Source organism: Ptychodera flava, chromosome 6 (genome assembly GCF_041260155.1).
Source record: "Ptychodera flava strain L36383 chromosome 6, AS_Pfla_20210202, whole genome shotgun sequence".
NCBI lineage: Eukaryota > Metazoa > Hemichordata > Enteropneusta > Ptychoderidae > Ptychodera > Ptychodera flava.
The window spans coordinates 44,267,536-44,283,143 of record NC_091933.1 but is presented as its reverse complement, the minus strand read 5'-3'; the positions used below and the strand labels follow the sequence as shown (position 1 = coordinate 44,283,143).

At 40.6% G+C, this 15,608-nt stretch overlaps 1 protein-coding gene across 3 annotated transcripts; it reads left to right on the top strand.

Moving 5' to 3' along the window:
- Positions 1-6,954: 6,954 nt before the first annotated feature.
- On the top strand, positions 6,955-14,455 carry LOC139135915 (uncharacterized). Of its 3 annotated transcripts, XR_011553057.1 has the most exons (3): positions 6,955-7,191; positions 7,369-14,164; positions 14,342-14,455. XR_011553057.1 is itself a non-coding variant. In XM_070703692.1 (2 exons), the coding sequence occupies exon 2, from the start codon at positions 8,674-8,676 to the stop codon at positions 13,771-13,773; it is 5,100 nt and encodes a 1,699-aa protein (XP_070559793.1). In that variant the 5' UTR covers positions 6,955-7,191; positions 7,369-8,673; the 3' UTR covers positions 13,774-14,449. The 3 variants fall into 3 exon arrangements, 1 of the variants encoding a protein (XP_070559793.1); XR_011553058.1 differs by having other exon boundaries at positions 6,955-14,164; XM_070703692.1 differs by having other exon boundaries at positions 7,369-14,449.
- Positions 14,456-15,608: the final 1,153 nt, after the last annotated feature.

Here is a 15,608-nt window from a genome sequence, read left to right as displayed (position 1 = left end):
CAATCGTGATTTTCAGGCCAATGTCACGAAATATCCTTGTGATTTCCTTTCTGATCTTATCCGCCTTGCTGGCCGTGATATTTTTGAGTACACCAAGCCCGTCATCCCGGTATAAGCCGATATGATTCTTATCATTATACTTCTTGGCGAGTGTGCTAAGTATATACAGACCCACCAGTTCGCATAATTCAGCACCATCGAAGCTGCCCATCGCCACAACGGATAAATCCTTATTCTCTCTTTTAATCCAGGGTGTTATGTCGTCAAAGAGGAGGGTCTTCCTCGAGTGCGTTATGATATCAACCACTTCATCAGAAATTGAAGTATATTCTCTCGCAAAATCAAGCGATTTACGCAAGAGATCTTCTGAGATAGATGGATAGAAGTTGACAATGTCAAATGTAATGAATCTACATTTTGATTTTTCCCGTATCCCCTTAAACCAGTAAATGGCAGTTGATGAGTTCCTCCATTGGTTCACACACGTACGTGATCTAATATCATTGTTGATTGTGGCAAGTAATTGTTTACTTACTTACTTGCCCATCTCGCTTTTGGTCGGATTAATAAGTCTACATTTCGGATTGTTCATGAAGTTGTCTTTGTGGTCTTTTATATTCACTTGCTATTTCCTTCGCCTCACTATTAATTTCGTTGTAAACGCTGTCGTTCGCTAACTTGTATGACTTTTTTATGTTGTCACGTAACAGCTTCTGATAACAATCAGCACTAACCTTGTAGAAGTTACGTGTCTTGTTGGCAGTAAACAAAAATCTTCCTCGATTTCTTGACTTCATGGATGTCAGATATGAGTTTTCTTTGGAAGTTGTCATTCACCTTCCTGAATTTGATATTTTCCACCAAATTTTACAGAGCCTCCTAAAAGGGTCTCAATTTTTCGACCTGCGGTGGTTGCTTTCTCGATCTAAATCCATATTTGCCATCAAAATTCTGCTGGTCGTCACTATCGTCCTTCTTGTCCTTGTTAATATATATCGCCTGTCGGCGACCCATAAAATGTTACCAAGCGCACCATTTACAGTTTGAAACTGTATGGATCAACACGTCGTTGGCCCTTCGGGCTACATTTGCACTTACTTGTAGTGCATGCAATCTGATAAAATAGTTAGATGGAATTCAAATATTTTCAAGGTCATCCCTTTGATGTCCATTGATCAAACATAGTGTTTCTAGTTTACCTTATGATGAGTACCAAGGGCAAACAAGCTACTTTACACCGAACATTGCTTACTTTGTCATTCAACAGCAAGTCCATACAAACATTCAATTGAACTACGAGAAACGCGCTCCTTGTGTGCACAACTGAAAACAAAGATACGACTTATCCAAACTGAAGTATACCGAACAAATTAAACGAAGAAGGTTCTAACACCATTCTTTGCAAACCATCCTCCCCTTTTTAAAAAAAGGAGCGATTAGGTGTACGGTCAACTTTCTCGTAATGGCTTTGCCTGTCATGGCAGGTCATTCGGGAGCATAGGCAAATAGGGTATAAAACATATAGTCTATTGACGGTCGAGAAAAAATCATTTGCTCACAGCTCTTCAATTATTTTGATGTGACAACATACGAGTCCTAGGCATTATTACTGGTGCGATGTATTTGTATTCTGAGATCGATATCCGAATGTAAGAAACTTACCATTTGATGAATCTTTTGCGGATCCGTTGACTTCATATGGCTGTGTTTCAAAGCTCTTTGCAATTCAGTGTAACCAGAAGCAGGAAACGACAACCGTAAATGGGCAACTTTTTAGTCTGGCGACTAGCCAAATAACGATGTAGCCTCACAGATATTCATTGGCGGTCGATGTATTTAGATATCATTAGTAAAGTACTTGTGACTGTATGACTGTGTCACCATGAGTTAAGACGAGTAATGACACGGTCATTATGCAACAAGTATTTTCAGAGTTGAACGCAGAAATACATTTGTCACATTAATTCGTTATTTTTTGCATACGAGATTTCCTTCACAGTTCTGTGTTGTAACTTTGGAACAACGTTTGGAATAATATCAATGATCTATGGGCAAGTTGTTAATTAAAGGGACATTAGCTGTAACTTTTTACTATTTTTTCACTACTCTGTTTTAATGTATAAATTACAGAATTTTACTATAATCCGATCATTATGACCAATGCCCGGTGTCCTGCTTGCCAACACAGCCTGTACATGTGAAATGATCATTGTTATTGTTGATAAATGTATTCTAGTCCTGACCTGAATACAAAATTTGAACAATAACAATGCAGATTAAACTCATAAAGGGTATATTTATGATCCAAATATTAGGAATTTCTCCATGGTTCAGGGATTCCAACAAGAAACTGCAGATGATACACAGAACAAACAAAATAAAAATATGACTTAAGTTACAGCTTATGGATCTTTAAAGTCATCGATCGAGTGAGCGAGGATCACGGCCCTCATGTTCATGTACGGAGCAAACGAGGGACGATCTTCCGATGTACTGGTACCTTCCACGAAGTTATACGCGAATTTAACGACAATATAGGCGTAGACATTTAGAGAAAGTGCATTAATAACGAAAGAGAGGTGAAAGATAGAAACTGGGGAAGGGTGTTCAGAGGGACCTTAAACATTCCAGAGAACCACAATTGGGTTCCAACATAGCACACAATCCAAATCATACAACATCGTGTTATCGTCGTCGTCGTTGGCATACTTTGAATGCAACTACAGAATATTACATTTCATACGAAAATAGTTTTAAAGACAATATCCTATCATCAATTTATAAAGATTTAGTGCAGGCGAAAATTTGCTCATGCGTAGTGATGCGCTCGTACTTTGGTCATCACGAGTTGAGATACCGTACTGGATTGTATTGCCTTCAATAACTGAAGCCGACACACCAAGATGTTGACTGTGGGCACTACTTTAGATCTTTATTACGAGAAGACAAACGTGACGTTCCAAGTCTCGAATTCTGGTTGTCATTGTGTTTTTTCCACTACGCACCTGTTCATCTAGCGAAGGCAGCACGTGGAATTTGCTCCATGCCAGCCTTAGTAAAGGCGATCCATAACTGAACAAAGCAGTTAAAGTTTTGAACATCACAACATACTTACTGTTGTACATTACGTGCACACATCTGAAAGTAATGAAATGTCCGGGAGGATATTGGCTTCAAATGTTTGCGACCACATTATTGGTTCAATAGTTGTATCACTTAATATTTATATTATCATCTACGTAACATGTCCTGTAGATCGCTATTGTTAAAATCAGTAATGATTGAAGAACACTTTCGACAGCGACGTAAAGTCTTCGAAATGCTGTTTTTTGAAACGGTTATAAAGTAGAGTGTTTTTGAGAGAAGTGGAGGTTGAAGTACGACTTTGCAGTTTAATTTAATAAGAACCGTCATGGCTTATTTGCGTTTTAATCCAGCAACCTACGCAATACACGCATTGAATATACGATCATGCAGGACTTGCAAAATCGAAGTACTTGTATGAGGATACTTGTGCGCCACTTCCTAGTACCTTCTGGTAACTTTGTATCTCATGGTCGTCTGATACACGTGGGAGATATGCTATTAGGTCACAGGGAAATTTGATAACATAAATTTAATGCATTACCAGCGAAAGATCTCATATTATAATTTTAGTCATTGTGTAAAAGGATGTGTTGTCATTTATTTTGAGGCGGCAAAATAGCCGATTGTTAGCACAAATAGAAATAACGCTGGCGGAATATGGGATGAATTCAGTGGCGTTAAGACGTTTAAGTGTACTTAATTATCATGTCGATAAGAGAAACGTTTCATGATGTATGATATCTGGTTCATGGTACTTGTTCGAAATGCAGAAAAACACTTTATGCACTGACCCTCTGAAGTGTGACTGAAAAACTCATTTTTAACCATCTCTATATACAATAATGACAGAAACATTTAATTTCTATCAAAAGTATTCATAATCATAAATTTGTTAGTTTTTTACACTCTTACTATGGCTGATAATGCTGTATTGCCCTTTGGTTGTGCTGGAGGTTTTTCTGTCTCCTTTGCACGAAATTCGTCCGACTTCGACATAAGAGACCGAGCACAATTAACGGCAGGGGGCCAGAAGAGAAAATGGGGGGAGGGCGCGAAAAAAATGAGTGTTCTTGGGGTGGGCCATGAAAATTCCAGGGAAGGTATGGGGTGGGCCAATAAAATGTTTTACACCATGACAGACAGAGAATATTTTTCAGCATTTTTGTTCCTTGTTGAAGCTGGAGTTCCTTGTTAAACTTCTTGTAGCATGATGAAATACCAAGTCTTAAACCTCACAATGCAGTTGTTATGTGTAAAATGAGCAAATTATTATTGAAAATTGAATTGAGCTTGTTAGACTAACTTGGAGATGTGCAGTGAACACTGTCATCATTAAAAATAATTCATGTCTAAATCAATGCTTCAACTATAACAACTATAACAGCACTGAATGAACTTGTAGATTGTTTATAAGGTATTTGGTAATTTCATCATTCTTTGAGATTAAAATAGCACAACACAATACTGAAAAGTAGCTCTAGGTGTTACAAGTAGTAAAGCTTGAACATATGTTATTTTGTTTGTTTAATATTTATATATTTATTTGTTTATTATTTATTTCAAGAATGCAAGAATGTTGTTTTCACTGAAGCATATATTAAAAGTTATAAGGATTATATATATGTGTACAACTTTGCACCTATATAATCTTTCTTTTTTTGGGGGGGCCACAAAAATTTTGTTGCCGGTGATGGGGCGGCCACTAAAATTTTTGCTGGTGTTAGGGGGGGCTGTAAAAAATACATGCACCACATATTTTCTCTTCCAGGCCCCCCCCCCCCGCCGTTAATTGTGCTCGTTCCCTAACTTTCCTGTAAAATTTGTCAATTTGCGGAGCTCGGAGTTCAACCACACTGTAAATCCAAGTGTTTAATTTCTAAACACATAAATAAACACTTATCTGTTACACTTAGTAAACACGTTAAGGTGTTTAAGATATAGTAAACACTTGAAATGTTTAATTAATAAACACACATATTTAGGATTTAAACACTGGTGTTTTTATTAATAAACGTGTCGACGCTTTAACAACTAAACAGACTTACATGTTTATTGGGTTGTTACACTTTTTAAACACATATAGGTGTTTATGACCTAAACATGATTATTCAAAAAACATATAAACATGTTTATCAAAATTGTTTAACACACTAAAAATTGCCTTCAAAATTATGTCATAAGACATAGTTTCCAAAAAAAGACTGGATACCGTGTGCTAAATGGAATGCACAGGAAACATGTTGTATAGAAGCAAACATAATCAAAGGTCCCATGCAGCCACTGACGCTCAAGCATATTAGAAAGAAGTACAATGCGCATGTCCATACCTTTCTCTTTTCATTTTGAATGCATGGCACTTGAGGGCGCTATTGCCATTTCAGGAGAAATATCACTGTTATATCTCAAAGAGGTTTTTATGATATTTGTTAAATGACTTTAAATTTTTATGGAATTTGTTTGATATGGTTACATTGAAATAACAATGTCTTTTACAAATTTTCATACTCACTAGTAAATGCATCGAGTAATGACCTCTGAGCCCAAAGATGCAAAATTTAAGATTGATGTCACGAATTAGGGAGTAGACAATATTTTGAAGTAAACAGCGCCTTTTGTGTGTATTAAAACATTTTATCGTAATGTTGTTCTGAAAACCGCTGTTTTTGACGATAAGAACGCAGAAAACATAGAAGGAAGAATTATCCGCTCGTCCATTTATACTTTAAAGTTGCCCTCTTTAGCTTTTATAATGAATTTTGTTTGATATGAAAAACATTAAAGTTGTTTTACGTCTTGAAGCATTTTGAAATACTTGTCAACTTATTATGAACAACACGATTGGAACTAATTTGGGATAATTAGCATGGATGGTGAAGTAATATCGGTTTAATCTAAAAATGTAAGCTAATCTGCTTTTCTTTTTAAGTTATACACTGTATTTGAATAATTTGTAATATTGCATTATTCAGCTATACGGCACCTAACACTTTCGAGGAATTTAAAAAAGTATGAAGATCCAATTGTCCCATATTAGTGTTAAGCTCAACTTGGTGTTTACCAACGAATCAAGTTCAATGAACAACTCCCATCACGCATGGCGAACATGAATGAGTTTGCAAGCTTTTTGAAATCTTAATTGGCAGTGTCTTAGAGATGAGGATAATAGCTTTCCCTTACATTGTGGCAAGATTTTGTTTTTATTTTTTTACTTTTTTATTTCTTTTATTGGTTAGCTTTCCCTCTTTTTGTGTTGTCTTTCTTTTTCCTCTGGTATTTTCCTGTAGCCTTCATTGTGGCAAGATTTATTTGTCACAGGATTTTTAAGTCGGAAAAAGAAAAATCCATTTTGTCAGGTCACAAACGAAATCATCTCTTTTCATTTAGTAAAGGGTAATTAATACACTTTTGCAGCTATGTATCGTCGTCATTGTACACACTGGCTGACTTTGAGCCAGTAATCTATTTTTTATTTCACGAAAAGGTCTAAAACGAGCGACTTTGCCCCTTTAAATGAAAACTGGTAAACCTGTAATTTCACAACGTTTTTTGTACGAGCCGTTGCGAGCCTCGTCTCAAAAAGAAATTTACGATGTGAAAACTCGTTGTAAGCAAATTCTAAATGATCAATATAAAAGAATGTCTTCCCCAAATAAACTCTTGGAGTACATATTGTGTGGCAAACTACCGTGACAGTAACGTACCATTTCGAATATGGAAGTGCCAAAAGAGTGTCTGCGCATGATATTCTAGTGATGTCAATCAGTTAATCATTACTTCCCATGAAATCTTCTTCCTGGCACGGTTTTGCCGTTTCAGGGTGTCAATAATATCTCGTTACGACCATTGCGTCAAACGTTAAGGATGACGACTGTGTTGAATTGACCCTTCATGACCCTTACTAGATTTTCTGAAGATCGCCCTCTATCTTTCTTAAGGCCCTCTGACACAAAGGTCAAGCAACTTCTTGGTAAAACAATTAAAAGGTTAAAGATTAAATTACACCCTACGCAGACACGTCTTTCCTGCACTGTCTTAAAGCAAGTAGACATGCCACGTGGATCTCACTAACACTCCAGCCAAAAGTAGGACTGTAGGCGCAACGATGTAAGTTGATTTCCTTTTATGACTTTCCAATTATTTAGAGGACCATTTTGAATGCAGTGCTTAGATATTTTAGTAGAATTTAGTTCTTTTCTTCCGTTTACTTTGAACTTGATTTGCCTCGACTCTCCGATGTAGACAATGAATGACCTTGTATTTTTAATCTCTTTATTTACCCAGTTTTCACCGCTTCTTGAATAAACCTATCCTAAACTAAAGCAACTGAGGGTGGTTATTTCTTGGAGTGGTTGGCACTTAGCGGATACAAAAGTAACTGGACTCCGCCACAGTGAAAAATCGTTGCAAAGTGAAAAATCGACGCAAGCGAAACATCATTGGAAGTGTAAACCAGTGAACCATTGGACAAGACACTGGCTCGAGTGCACAGCGGACACTGGCACATAGGCTACAAGGTAGGCCAACTGTATACACATATACAGCCAACTACAACTGACTCAAAGAAACTATAATGGAAGAAAATAAAGTCGAAGGAGCTGAACAACCAGCTCACACAGAATCTCAAAATGAAGATCAAGAAGATATTTCTAAGGCAGAAAATACCACAGAACAAACAAAGGAAGGGGCGGTTCCCAGTGGGACTGTTGAAGGTGGATCTGCTGCCCGAACTGAAGGGCGCCCTCTACAGGACAGTAGTAAAAACGAAAGAGGACTGCTCTATGCTACCTTGAACACCGAAAAGGCCCTGTCAAGCATTTGGAACCAAACAAGGGGAGTTCTCATCGACCTCAGGGGGATGCAGGACCCAACAGAAAGCAAGATTGATACAGCAGAGACACTTTCCAAGGAATATGAACAAACTTGGAACAAACTTCAGAGACTTTATCGACAAGACAAGACTCCAGAAGGTAAGGGGCAAGCAGAATTAACGGAAATAAGCTTCAATAGGAACATTGAACAAGCAAATGAATACATTAACGATGCAAAGACAAGGAGAGCTGAAAACAGCGCCCCCAACTTCAAATCACCATCCGAACGAGGATCTACACTAGGCAGCTTACGTAGTTCACACAGAACCAGATCATCAACATCATCCAGAACAAACGCATTAAAGGCACAAGGCAAGGCACGCTCTGCAGCAAGAGAGGCAGAGTATATGAAGACAATTGCTCACCATCAAGCAAAAATCAAAGTTATCGAAGCTGAAATGAAAGCAGAAAAGGCAAGGATAGATGCAGAAACCCTCCAGCAAGTAGCGGAAGAAAATTCCTTACCAGTACAGACACTTACTACACCAGACCAGTCATCAAACGACCATGTATCACGATACATTGCAATGAAAAGAGAATTGAAGCATGATCCATTACCAGCACTGAACTTTACCGAGTTCGTACCCAAAGCACAAAATAAAGACTTAGAATCATCCCTCTACTGATACAACCAGGACAGGGAACACCAACAGAATCAGGTGAGACAGTCACACCTACTTCAAATCAACAGACACCTACAACAAGCCAGAACAACAACATGCAACCTCTGACGGAGATAGCCCAAATGATGGCCCGTCAACGTTTACCACTACAACAACCAATAACATTTGGAGGCGACCCAACCATGTACATGTCATGGAAAAGATCATTCGAGGCCACTGTGACAACGGCCTGCATACAGACATCTGAGAAACTTGACTTCCTGCATAAATACACGCAGGGAGATCCGCAGAAAATCGTCGAAGACCATCTACAACGTTACGTAGACGACCCAGACGAGTCATACAGAGAGGCTTGGATAGAACTAGAAGACAGATTCGGCAACCCTGCAGTCATCACCGCAGTAATCCTGGAAAGACTGAAGTCCTTCCCGAAAGTTAAACCAGACGAAAGCAAAAAGCTACTCGAACTATCAGACTTGTGCTCTAACACAGAGGCACACATGAGAAAACTTCCTGACCTTTCGTCCCTCAATACACCACAGGGACTCAAGCCCGTCATGGAGAAGTTACCAAGATTCGTCCTCAACAAGTGGAGAGATAACGTGGCATCATACAAACGACGCCACAAAACATTTCCTCCATTCAAGTTCTTCAAAGACTTCCTGAAAGACACAGCGAAAGCAGCATGCGATCCTGATATTCCAAGACCAGACGACACACACCCTGGAACAAGTAAGTCAAAATCCAGTCAACAAACGAAGACTAGAGCGCGTGTACACGCAACGAAATCATCAAATGAAGAAAAACAATGTCTCTACCACGAGGCTAAAGGACATGACCTGAAAGATTGCAAAGCATTTGCAAAGCAACCAGTTGCTGACAGAATTGAACTGTGTAAGAAGAAAGGCTTGTGCTTTAAATGCACTGAGAAACATCTTGCCACAGACTGCACATCGACCATCGAGTGCGCCATATGCAAGAGCAAGAAACACATCACCTGTCTCCACGCTACACCCGGTGACAGGTCTAAGCAGAAAACAACCGAAGCTAAACCAGAAGATAAAGAAAAGGAAACCCAAGAAGCTACAACAAAATGTACCAGACTCACGAAATGCCCAGCCGGACGTTCGTGTGGGAAGATAGTCCTCGCAAAGGTGTATACACAAGACCGACCAGCAGACTACATAGAAACTTACGTAGTCCTAGACGACCAGTCCAACGCCTGTATGGGTGACAGCCACCTCTTCGACGCACTGAAGATACACGGCCCAGACCTTGAATACGAACTGTCAACATGCAGCGGCAAGGGAGAACTCAAAAAGGGACGACGTAGCAACCGCGTCATCATAGAATCACATGACGGAAAGAAAAAATTCTCTCTTCCCGTCCTGCTAGAAAACGACAACATACCGAGCGACAAGAACGAAATACCCACATCAGACATTTGCAAGGCCTTCAAACATCTGAAGCCCATCATCGATTACATTCCAGAACCAAAAAAGAACGTTGGAATTCATCTCCTCATCGGCAGAAACTGCCCAGAACCACTGAAAGTCAGAGAAACAAGGAACGGACCTGTAAACTCGCCTTGGGCTCAACGCACCGACCTAGGGTGGACAATTTCAGGTGAACTGTGCCTAGAGACAGCAAGAGGTGTAATCCGCACTTCAGTACACCGTACTACTGCAACCCTCAACAGCTACGATGAATCGGCGCTCGAATGTAATCATCACATCCACATCAAAGACATAATAAGCCCGAAACCCGTCAACTTCGGCACCACCGTCTTCAAGCGGACACCTTACGACGAACAAAAGGCACCCTCCATTGAAGACAAGCAATTCCTGGACATCATGCAACGAGAAATCCATGTAAACGAGGAAGGCAATCTAGAACTTCCTCTCCCCTTCAGACAAGACCCGAAGAAATTACCGAACAACCGACAGTCAGCTCTGAACCGATTCTACAATCTACAGAATCAGTTTCAGCGTAAACCACAAATGATGGAAGAATACTTTCAGTTTATGAAGAAAATAACGGAACGTGACCACGCAAGTCCTGTTCCAGAAGATGAAATAGATGCCGACAACGCATGGTACCTACCACACTTCGGTGTCTACCATCCCAAGAAACAGCAGATCAGAGTAGTATTCGACTCCAGTGCAAAGTACAACGGAGTCTCCTTGAACGACGCATTGCTTCAGGGACCTGACCAAATGAACAGCCTCCTCGGTATCCTGCTACGATTCCGACGCAAGCAGACAGCAGTAATGGGCGACATAGAACAAATGTTTCATAGCTTCCACGTCAACAAAGAACACAGAGACTATCTGCGCTTCTTTTGGTTCAAAGACAACGACCCCACGAAACCAGTAACTCAGTACAGAATGAACGTACACCTGTTCGGTAATGTCTCCTCACCAGCCATTGCTACCTTCGGACTGAGAAAGATCGCTGAAGACGGCGTATCTACATATGGAGAAGACGTGAAAGAGTTCATCGACAAGAACTTTTACGTCGACGACGGACTAACCTCAGCACCAGATGCACAGAAAGCTATCAGTCTCATCAATAGAACAAGAGACTTACTAGCGACCAGAAACGTTAACTTCCACAAGATCGTTTCTAATGACGAAGAAGTCATGACAGCACTTCCAGACGAAGTACGAGCCAAAGATCTACAGAGTTTGGATTTCAACCAAGACACCTTACCAACACAGAGATCATTAGGGGTCAAGTGGTCTCTAGAGGCGGACGCATTCACATTCGAAGTAGACTTGAAGGAGAAGCCATTCTCACGGCGGGGAGTACTGGCGATCGTCAACTCAATATACGATCCACTCGGTATACTCGCACCAGTTTCCATAGAAGGAAAACTAATACTACGAGGCCTCATGACAGAAACTAAAGGATGCAACTCATCAAACCTTGGATGGGATGAAACGCTACCAGAGAAACATTTGCCCAGATGGACCCGCTGGTACAACAACCTCAACTACATCACAAAGATACAGCTACAGCGATGCTACACTCCACCCACCTTCGGACCCATAAAGAAAACTGAGTGTCACATTTTCTCTGACGCCAGCAATGAAGCCATAGGTGCCGTAGCGTACTTGCGGTTGACTAACCATGAAGACAACGTCAACGTATCATTCATACTTGGCAAGGCAAAGGTAAACCCGACTCATGCAGTCTCCATACCTCGCCTAGAACTGTGTGCAGCCGTCCTAGCGACAGAACTCGCACAGAAGATCACATCAGAAATCGGCCTGAACATCGACAACGTCATATATCACACGGACAGCGAAATCGTCCTTGGATATATAAACAACACCTCGAAACGTTTCCACGTATACGTAGCGAACAGAGTAGAAAAGATACACAACATATCATCACCACACCAGTGGCGACATGTGTCTACACACGAAAATCCAGCTGACATCGCATCACGCAGCGTACCAGCCCAAAAACTCAACTCAACTATCTGGCTATCAGGACCAGCATTCCTATGGCAGCGAGACGAGCAAGACAACCATGAAGAAACAGAACACAAATACACAGTAAGTGACGAAGACCCTGAGGTCCGCAAACAACTTGCTGTCCTCAACACATCAACGAAGGAAGTAGAACAAGACGACTTAGGTGCTCACCGATTTCAACGATTCTCATCATGGAGATCCTTGAAGAGAAGTATTGCCAACTTAATAGGCAAAATCAGACAAAGAAAATTACCAGAAAAGACAGACAAAAAAGAAGAAGAGAAGTCTCCAGAAGAACTGAAAATTGAGATGATGGCACAAGCAGAAACCATCATCCTACGCTCAGTACAGAAAAGCGTGTTTCATAAAGAATATGAGATACTATCTGCAACAAAGTCAGCAGGCACGGACAACAACAGACTACAGAAACGGAACCCCATCAGCCGGATGAACCCATTCATCGATGAAAAAGGACTCATCCGTGTTGGAGGAAGACTTCGTCAATCCGACATCGACCTCTGCGGCCGACACCCCATCATCCTCCCACAGGACAACCACATTTCACGACTTATCATCGATCATGTACATCGACAAGTACAACATCAAGGCAGACAACTCACCCTGTCAAACGTCAGAGCTAATGGCTATTGGATCATGGGTGTACATGACATGGTAAGAAGCATACTACACAAATGTGCGATATGTAGAAGACTGAGAGCAAAACCACTCACTCAACTCATGGCCGACCTACCGTCGGACAGAACAGAGAAAACCCCACCATTCACCAACGTCGGAATGGACGTATTCGGCCCCTGGACTATAGCTTCCCGCAAAACCAGAGCCGGTAAGTCTGAAGCAAAGAGATGGGCAGTTATCTTTGTCTGTCTCTACACTACAGCAGTACACATAGAAGTAATAGACTCCATGGACACTTCATCCTTCATCAACGCCCTACGTCGCTTCATAGCTATACGCGGCAACATCAAGAAACTCAGATGTGACCAGGGCACCAACTTCATTGGCGCAAAGAACGAACTTCAGGCAGCAGCCAAAGAGCTGGATCAAGACCGCATCAAGAAATTCCTTACAACGAGAGACTGCGAGTGGATTTTCAACCCACCTCATGCATCACACTTCGGCGGTATATGGGAACGACAAATTGGTACCATCAGACGCGTTCTTGACTCCATGCACTATCAACTAGGCAAGCAACAATACACACATGACTTGCTGACAACTCTCATGGCAGAAGCCAGCGCCATCGTCAACTCCAGACCTATAACAACGGTATCATCAGATGCAAACGATCCCCAAGCTCTCACCCCAAACATGCTACTCACCATGAAGACTCAATCACCGACCCCACCACCAGGCTCATTCGTCCAACAAGACATCTACAGTAGAAAACGTTGGCGACGCGTACAGTACCTAGCTGATCAATTCTGGATACGATGGAGAAAAGAATATCTACAAAGCCGTCAGCCACGACCAAAATGGAACAAATCTACAATCAACGTCAAAGAAGGAGACGTGGTTCTTTTGAGAGAGAAAGAATACGCAAGAAACAGCTGGCCCCTCGCTCGCATAGTGAAGGTCTACCCCAGCGATGACAACAAAGTACGAAAAGTAGACGTGATGATCTATAAAGATGGCGAACATCGAACCTACCTCAGACCAATTAGTGAATTAGTTTTGATTGAAAGTACAAATTGAACTTTGTGATTGAATTCAATGAACACTATATACGGACTATCTTAGTATGGACCCTTTCGTATATACTCTTAGCTTTTAGAATTTATTTAGCATTTATTCTATTTGAAATTTATTATTAGTAAAAATTCAGCTTACCGCGCATTTTTAGACGGGGAGTGTGTTGAATTGACCCTTCATGACCCTTACTAGATTTTCTGAAGATCGCCCTCTATCTTTCTTAAGGCCCTCTGACACAAAGGTCAAGCAACTTCTTGGTAAAACAATTAAAAGGTTAAAGATTAAATTACACCCTACGCAGACACGTTTTTCCTGCACTGTCTTAAAGCAAGTAGACATGCCACGTGGATCTCACTAACACTCCAGCCAAAAGTAGGACTGTAGGCGCAACGATGTAAGTTGATTTCCTTTTATGACTTTCCAATTATTTAGAGGACCATTTTGAATGCAGTGCTTAGATATTTTAGTAGAATTTAGTTCTTTTCTTCCGTTTACTTTGAACTTGATTTGCCTCGACTCTCCGATGTAGACAATGAATGACCTTGTATTTTTAATCTCTTTATTTACCCAGTTTTCACCGCTTCTTGAATAAACCTATCCTAAACTAAAGCAACTGAGGGTGGTTATTTCTTGGAGTGGTTGGCACTTAGCGGATACAAAAGTAACTGGACTCCGCCACAACGACTATATACGAAGATGGTGATTGCTTTAATCTTGTAATTAGTCATGAACGTCAGTAATCGGAGACTAGAGAGGTTTAGTTACACGTAATTGCGTGTACGTCTGACGGCGCGCCATGGCGTACGCGTATCCGTGCTCACGTGTGAATAGAGAGGTTTAGTTGTGCGTTCCCGATTATATTACTGCATATTTTTTCTTAGAAACATGCGAAATTCGTATAATTTTTAAGAAACATGAATTTCGTGAGGATCACTCTTATAGTCGCTAGTTGTACCCTCGAACTACCTTAAATCGGCCGATTTTCTTTGATACAGTTATTTATGTGGCTTAGAGAATTCTTTCTGGAGGCGCCAGACAAAAAGTGGAATGCGTCTACAACATTTCATGTAAGGAAATTATGGTAAGTACTCCTTGTATAGTTGAAAACTCTACGAAATATTCTGATATCAAGAATGTTTGCTAATTTACAACGATACCTTTTGAGTTTGCTTGTCTAAATTCGTGGAAATCATTGAGAACATATCAAAAATACTACACGTAATTATGACCACGTGTAGAAGTGTTGTTTGACGTTCGGAACGTCTGTGCTACACGTACGCGACGTCTGATTATCACGTGAAAAAGACGCTACGCGTACAGATCGAACGTAATTACGTGTTACTAAACCTCTCTACTAATAGTCTTCAAATCACCGGCCACTTTACTCATTATTACATTACATTATAGCTTTGTCAATACCAGTGAATTTGTGGCGTCATACCCCCTGATTATTACTGATAATGTCTCCGAATATCCAGCATTGTGCCCTCACCCCCAAAGCGAGCATAACAATACAAGATTTTGTTTGTAAACGAATGGAGCACTGAGCATTTAAAAGTGGGGAGGAGTTATGGGGGAAGCCATGTAACATGTGAAATCTTGATAAGGCCAATCCAATTATATTTCTCATACAGCCCATAGCCGCGATATACAAATTAATTTTTTCTACATATTGTAAACCATAATTAAGCAAAAATGTACCCCCTCGGTTTCGCCTCGTACATTATGTCGAGCAAGGTTTGCTTGAGTCCATTATGGCCCGGGAGGGGGTACATTATTGCTTAATTATGGTTTACAATATGTAGCAAAAATTAATTTGTATATCACGGCTATGGGCA

What these genes read in the sequence shown, in the direction of transcription:
- LOC139135915 (XM_070703692.1), top strand. Translation starts at nt 8,674, where the DNA reads ATGCAACCTCTGACGGAGATAGCCCAAATGATGGCCCGTCAACGTTTA.